Consider the following 7,861-nt stretch of genomic DNA (forward strand, 5'->3'; position numbering starts at 1 on the left):
GTTTTAAATTTTTTATATATTGCCAATATATTAAAAATATAAAAAATATTTTTTAATAATTTTTAATATAAAATTCTCTTTTATGGTGTTAATTATTATTAGTGTTCTAACAGTAGTATTATTTATCATTATTTAAAAAGATAAATACTATTTTGATCTCTATGATTTAGAATGAAAATCAAAATTGTTCCTAATATTTTTTTAAATTTAAAATTATTTCTAACATTACAATTATTTTTAAAATCATCTTATTTTTACCACAATTTAATTTTTGGACTAAATTATCTTTGTTAAAACTAAAAGAAAAAAAAAACTTTATCCACTCCATCACCACCACCATTCCTCTTCAAGCTCCTTCCAGTTCAAACAACATGACTCCTTCTAATTCAACCACCAAGGCCACCAGCCCACCATCGCTACTAACAATCCTAATCCCAACCTCACCGCCACCAATCCACTGCAGCAAAACTAAATCACCAACGAACAATCCTCCTGCAAACTTGAACCAATATCGAAGATGATTGAACATGTCTCAAGCAATCCGATCCAAAGGTAGAGGGAAAGAACCGTGTTGAGAGCCAGAGCTAGACGATTCGTACTGCGATGAGGATGAGAATCTTTGATGGATTACAATAACATTCATGTTAGAAAAGTAAAAGAGAACAATAGAAAAAAGATTTGTATTTATTTAAGTTGTATTAAATGATATAATATAAAAGGATATTTAAGTGTTAAGAGAATCAATAAAGACGTAATACTCTATAATTAATATTCAGATATGCTAAATAATTCTAATAAAAATTAATTGATCCTAATATATTTTAATTTTTTTTCTCACATTCAAGTGACAACTTGAGTTTGAAATTTATTTAAAATAATGAAATAAAAAAAAAACTATAGAAACTGATGAAAAAGAGCGCAGACAGAACTGACAGAACAAAACGCAAATGAAACTGTCGAAACAGAACGCAGATGAAACTGCTATAAAAAAGTGCAGATAAAACTGTTGCAAGATATCAGTAAAATTAATTACAACACCTTGCTATTGGTATGGCTGTCGATAAAACTAATGTATTTTTTAGGTATCGATTTATGAATGAGTAATGCTAGATAACTAACTTTTTTTCGGTTAATATCAACTAATTTTTTTATAATTTTTGTTTATTTTAAATTTAAATTTTAAATTATAAATTCTTAATCCTAAATTTTAAATTGTTAATCTAAACTCTAAGCTTGGCTAATATTAATAATTTCTAAAAATTGATTTCCTATATTTTTCGTAATGAATAAATAAATAAATAAAACAAAACCCGCTAAAGCTTAAACCTCTGAATTGATAATGAATTTTTACTCGAAATAGAGAAATATACTAATATAGCTTCATAATAAAGTAATATAATTTAATCTTAAAAAAATAGCATTTTAATTTAAATTTGATTTATTCAAGATAACTTTTTTACATGTATTTTTCATTAATTTATGGGTAAATTATATTATTAAATCAATTGAAACTCAAAATTATGTAATTATAATAATTGAGTTTTGTTTATATGTTGTGTAATTTTTTTTTGGATAAAGTACTAAATTGGTCCTTACGTTTAGGTGTAATCCTGTTTTGGTTTAGAGGCACAAAATTAACCGTGAATGCATCAATACATTTATTTATTATTCTCTTTAGTTCTATAGTAAATATTTCATTTAAATTGTAAGAAGAATGATAAATAAATGTATTGATGAATTTACGGTTAATTTTGTGTTTATTTATTTAATTTTGACTTAACAGTAGAATTACATTAAAACTAAATAAATTTTTTAGATTAAAATATGACACTTTAAACTTTAAAAACCAAAATAAAATTATACTCAAACTTAAGAGACCAATTTAATATTTTATTTTTTATTTTTTAAATAAACAATTATGAATTGTAGCGTTTTACCTTTTTGCATGTAATTCGTCTTAGTTGATCGCGGTTTACGTATAACATCATACAAAACATAATCTGCTACAAGTTATGGGAGTTTATGAGAGACTGACATTACATAAATTTCTACAAATCATAATATTTTATGAAAAAAAATAAAAATAAAAATTTACTTATAATAGATAATAATGTCACTCATTTTTTAACAAATTCATATAAAAAAATTATGTAAAAAATGATATTATAAAAAAATTTAATTGAATATTGATTTTTTTTTAAATGTAATTTTAAATGAATGGTAAGTTTTTTTTTATTAATTTATTGTCATATTTAATTACCGCTCGAAAATAGAATTCTGATTTCGTTTAAAAAAAATATATTTCGTGGTATTTAATTGATGGATTATAGATATTTGGTAATGGAAACAGATGGTCAAAAGTCAAAACTTAAAAGCGTGCGATCACTGCGATGGTTTCGTTTATTGAAGGGCGTGCATCCCCGCTCCAAGCCTCCAATGGAAAGCTGGACAGAGTAGATATTGTGGGACCATACTAGTACTAATCTACAACACATTGGACCAACACAAAAACATTCTATTTTAATGCTATTAACAAAACATTCTAATGTAATGCTATTAATTAATCCAACGTTAACCAAGACAACCCCCCCAAAAAAAAAAAAATCCAATGTTAACCTATCTACCCAAATCAACACATACACTCATCAGTCATAGTCATATCTGCTCAACAATATTGCTACCTTTAACTAGTAACTACTATTTCTATTTAACTTCATGATATATTATCACTCTCAAACTTAATATTATCATTTTTTTGGTATTTTTTATTTCCAACTACTTTTTATACTTTTTATTTTATTTTTTACAATAATAATTAAAATTTTTATTAAAAAATAATTTTAAAACATCAATAGTAAAAAAAATTATTAATTAGTCAAACTCCAGCTACCAAAAATTTAGTCAAACTACATCGAATCCTTTTTTTTTTTTTAAACTTTTTTGTATTAATATCTAAAGTATAAACATTTTTTTTCATTTTTAACATACTAAATTATTTTAATTCTAACTAATTTCATAAAAAAGAATGTGGAATAAATTGAGATAAATATTAAAATAAATATTTAAAATTTATAAATTAATTTAGTTAATATTTTTATTCATTCTAAGTAAAAAATTAAATTTTAAAATTAAATCAATTTTAATTTCAGTCTAAAGTGTAAACACCCTAATACTGCTACTCTATCTATTAGAATTGTAGACAAGGAAGGAAAAGATGTATTGATGGGTCAACGAGTCAACTTGCTGGATTTGAAGCTTGGGTCAAAATGTCAAATAACTAGCAGTGATAGTAGCCATGGTGCATCACCTCCATTTCCATTTTCAATTTGTTTATGGTATAGAATACTAAAACATAGGGCAAGCTACCTAACTAAAATGTTTAAAAACTAATATTATCATAATATAACTTTTAAATATTGTAAACATAAATATACCTTTTATAATTTTATTGAAATTGTAAGAGGGTATAGTAAATTACGGATTACATATAAACTGTTATAGAGTGCAGCGGTATATATTGGGACGCGTGTGAGAAAAAACAGCTACATTTTATAGCAATTTCTGAAGGAACTGAATCAAAAAAAAAAAATTACGGCACTCTTATACCGACATCTTCACAAATGCTACATTTAGGAAATCACAGTATCCCTATAGTGATTTATATGTGCCTATAAATCCGCCGGATTCAATAGCAAATTCTTCATTTTGAGAGAGAGAGGATTTGACCACTTGAAATTCCTAAGGCAGCTTGTACTGACTTAACGACGTTGTTCACGTTGCCGGCGGCATCAATGAAGAGGTAAGTTTGTTTTCTTTTAGTTATTAAATTTTATAACATAATATGTAGTATTTAGGTGCAGTAATTAGAATACAGAATTTAAGATTTGTAGCTTAGTATTTGAAATTTAAGATTTAAAATTTAAAATTAAGAATTTAGTGTTAAAGTAAAATGTTTGTCCTTCAGTAATTGAGATTTAGGGTTCAAATTTTAAAGATAGTGTTTAAGGTTTGTGGGTTTAATTTTTAAATATAGTATTTGAAAACTAAGATTTAAAATTTAAAATTTTTAAATTAGAAGTTTGTAGTTTAGTATTTAAAATTTAAGACTTAAATTTTAGAAATAGAATTTAAGGTTCGTAGTTTATTATTTAAAATTTAAGATTTAAATCTTAAACTTTAAATTTTAAACATTAAATTTTAAAATGTAGGACTTATAAATTTAAAAGTTGAATTTTTTACTTGTTCTAAAGTACATTTATATATGTGGACTTCACCAATGCAGTGATAAGGAGATTTCGTGTGCCTTTCAATACATAATTAACACACTCCGATATGTTCATCGTTATGTGGCCAAACCGTCTATCGTCATCCTGGTGTTGAGTCCACTTATCGTACTCCATTCGGTTCGTCTAATTACACATGGCTGGATTTTCTGTCCTCATAACAATATCAAACCAATAGTCAAACTCTGCCTCAGTCTTTGCATAAGCAGCATTTACAAGTAGTAATCTCTGACCCTTGAAACTGAGGGAGAAATTAGTTTCAACATGATGAATGCAAAACGCTCAATATGCATGAGGTGGTAGCCAACCACTGTCAGGTGCCTCCAGTGCAGCCTTAATGCCATTGTGTCTGTCAAAGATCACTAGAATACCTTTTTGCGGAGTCACATGTTGACGCAAGTTGGATAAGAAAAAGCCCAAGACTCCGCATTTTTCCCTTCCACAAGTGCAAAGACAATGGGCAAGATATTCGAGTTACCGTCTTGCGCGATAGCCAGAAACAAAGTACCGCCGTACTTTCCATACAAATGAGTACCATTGATGCTGACTAATGGCTTGAAATGTCGAAATGCCGCAATGCATGGAGGAAATGTCCAGAAAAGACAATGAAAGTACACGGTAGATTCATCAACCTGATTACCGACACGCACTGGAGAAGTCTTTAACAACGCCACGGTTCCATCCATGGTGGACTGCACACCAAGGATCCAACGGGGCAACTCGGTATACGACTCTTCCCAATTTCCGTAGATCTGTGCAACTGCTTTCTGTTTTGCCATTCAAACCTTCCTGTAACTAGGTCTGAATCCGTAGGTTGCTTTAGTAGCTTCCTGCAATACCTTTAACCGCTGCATCAGATCTAACCAACAGAAAGATCCTCACACAAATGACATGATGATCAAGCTGTCGATGATCATTCGAAATCGATGTAGCCAAGCAAGTGTGAGATTCGTTGTACCTTTTAACCTCCCAAGTACTCTTTCGTTGCCAAAGTGTAATGCGAATCAACCACGTGCAACCTTTACCGAACTCCTTGCATCTCCCATGATGAGATGATCTAACTTTATCACCTTGTACTCAACTCCATGCGAATGCTATAATTCTTTACACTCAACATAGCTTCCTCCTTAGTTCGGAAAGATTTGCCAATCTGAAATTCCACAGCAGGATTTCCCTCATGTAATCCTTGACCCTAAAGGTAAGATATATGTTCGGTTGCTGGCCGACAGCTTCCAAGTTCAGCATTGTGAAATGTGGAGGATGTTGCCGTGTCCCGGAACTTCATAGCCCCTGATGTGTAGGTGGGTTCCTTGGAGTATCCTCATCACTGTCCCCCATGATGCAAGCAGGCTCTTCGTCTGAATCATCCTCTCGCATCATATTTTCAACCCGATCCAATTTACCGTCACTTAAAATACCCGGAATCATATGGAGTGACCTAGCTATTCTAACTTCAACAGATGGAGGATCAGCTAACGACAAGCATCGAGGTAGAAGCATTCCCACCGTAGTCGACTGAGGATTCGGCGCTGATGCCCCAAAATTGTCGACGCCATCTTCCAACTTGGCATACAGCTCGTGTATTCTCACTTTTGGAAAACTTCGCCGAGAATGAAACAAAACCTGCATATCTTCATCCGACCCTATCACAAATTTTTCATACTTTACACCAGTTGACACAACCGCAATCGAAATCTTGTAGAACAATTTCTTCGCCTACTTTATCCTACACAACTCCCGTCTTTTGCAATATACTCGTTTTTAGCTCTGGCAACGTATTTGTTGATCGGATAAAGCCACTCACCGATTCTCTATCAGTGAATTTAACACCGTGTCTTTTGTTTTTTTGAATTTTTTCAGAACAATGGACTAAAACTAAAAAACTCTCCTCACTATCCATTTGGAAATTTGTGAAAATGACAATCTACTACTATACCACTTGTAACATCCCAACTTTTTGAATCAAGTCATTAATCAATAATTAATTAATTAATTAAAATAGAAATAATTTAAGATTTAAATTCAAAATAAAAAAATTAGGAAATAATACATTTGAAAAACTAACACATCTAATTTAAAATTCAAATATATGAATGCACTAGTGGTAGTAAATCTCTAACCGACAATAAACAACCTTTTAAAATATAGTCATAATTAATTCTATATTTATTGAATTTGAATGATATTTAGTTACATGAAAAGATAAGAAAACTAGCTTTATCCCTTAAGTTCAGTACAAAATCAAATTCAAATTAAGCTAGGTAGATAAATCTGTCACAAGTCCATAGTAGAAAATTGCGCTATTATGAGCCAGCCTGATATACTAACAGTATTTTGGAAATATCTCAATCTGTGGTTATCCAATTGACTTTGTTTAAGATTCGTTTTAAAGTTAACTCAATTATCTATAAATTTGTATTTAATAGCTATTTTCAAATTCTAAACGTAGAAAATGTTATAGGGCTTACAAAGTGATGATTTAGATTAGAGATTTCACATAAACGTGAATTAGATTCTCCTAACATGATCTGTATATACCTAAGAATTATTTGAGTCCTTCCTTTTTCATTCTACTCCCTTTTTTCTATATAAAATATTCTAGTATTCATAAAGTCCACTCATATATTATTCAAGAAGATATTCTTTTCGAATTATGCACATTACGGAATATGAAAATTCTTTCTATCTAGTCAAGGATTCATACCTACATCAAAATATATACAAAGTCTAGTCATGGAACAAGTTTCTCTTACTAACAAATCGCGTCTATTTGCATCGGAATACATATAGGAACTTCACTTGAGGTATGGGATTTTATGCTAATTTTTATATGACCTATCTTAAATATTTTTGAATATAGATGTTAGTATTGCATGTCATGATATAATGTCTCTTTCTTACATACGCATTATACATTATAATAACAATCTTATATGCATTAAAGAATTGAGAGAATGATCCTTCGGTAAGGGAAGGTGACCCCTAAAGACAAGATAATCGAGATGATCTTTCGGTAAGGGAAGGTGATCGAATCGAGATGATCCTTCGATAAGGGAAGGTGATCGGCAAACTTTTGGGATTAGAACCTTTGGTAAGGGAAGGGGACTCCCATCAATTTTATATAATAATATATCTTTGTTTACATAACTATCTTCTTGTGTATGTCTAAATAACCTTGATTGTAAATTGAACTGAGGGAATGATTTTTCGGTAAGGGAAGGCGACCCCCAAAGACAAGATATCGATATGATCCTTCGGTAAGGGAAGGTGATCGCCAAAACGTTTAGGATAAGAACCTTCGGTAAGGGAAGGGGACTCCCACCTTTTATACCAGTTTGAGCTCAATACCTTCCATAAAAGCTATGAGAAAAAGTAATGAAAAGTGTGATCATGATTGTTTTTCTTTAATCCTTTTTTTATTTATGATTATGTTTATTATTTCATTCAAAGATTCTTATTTTATCCAAAGTTTCTTTTTGTTTGATGTATGATATTGTTTAAGATTTTTATTTTATTCAGATCTATTCTGTTTGACTTATCTATGCCAATGTTACTATTCTTCTCCTATTTATTATTTA

General features: G+C 30.0%; 1 protein-coding gene across 1 annotated transcript; it reads right to left on the bottom strand.

The window, feature by feature from the left end:
- Positions 1-4,666: 4,666 nt before the first annotated feature.
- Positions 4,667-5,062, bottom strand: LOC148573347 (uncharacterized). Its single transcript, XM_088505740.1, has one exon. It carries the CDS (start codon positions 5,060-5,062, stop codon positions 4,667-4,669), a length of 396 nt encoding a protein of 131 aa, XP_088361866.1.
- Between the last annotated feature and the right edge of the window lie 2,799 nt (positions 5,063-7,861).

The sequence above is a fragment of the Arachis ipaensis genome, chromosome B2 (assembly GCF_059453495.1).
Source record: "Arachis ipaensis isolate K30076 ecotype BB chromosome B2, ASM5945349v1, whole genome shotgun sequence".
NCBI classification, from domain to species: Eukaryota; Viridiplantae; Streptophyta; class Magnoliopsida; order Fabales; family Fabaceae; genus Arachis; species Arachis ipaensis.

Coding starts and splice junctions, on each gene's coding strand:
- LOC148573347 (XM_088505740.1), bottom strand. CDS start 5,062: ATGGCAAAACAGAAAGCAGTTGCACAGATCTACGGAAATTGGGAAGAG.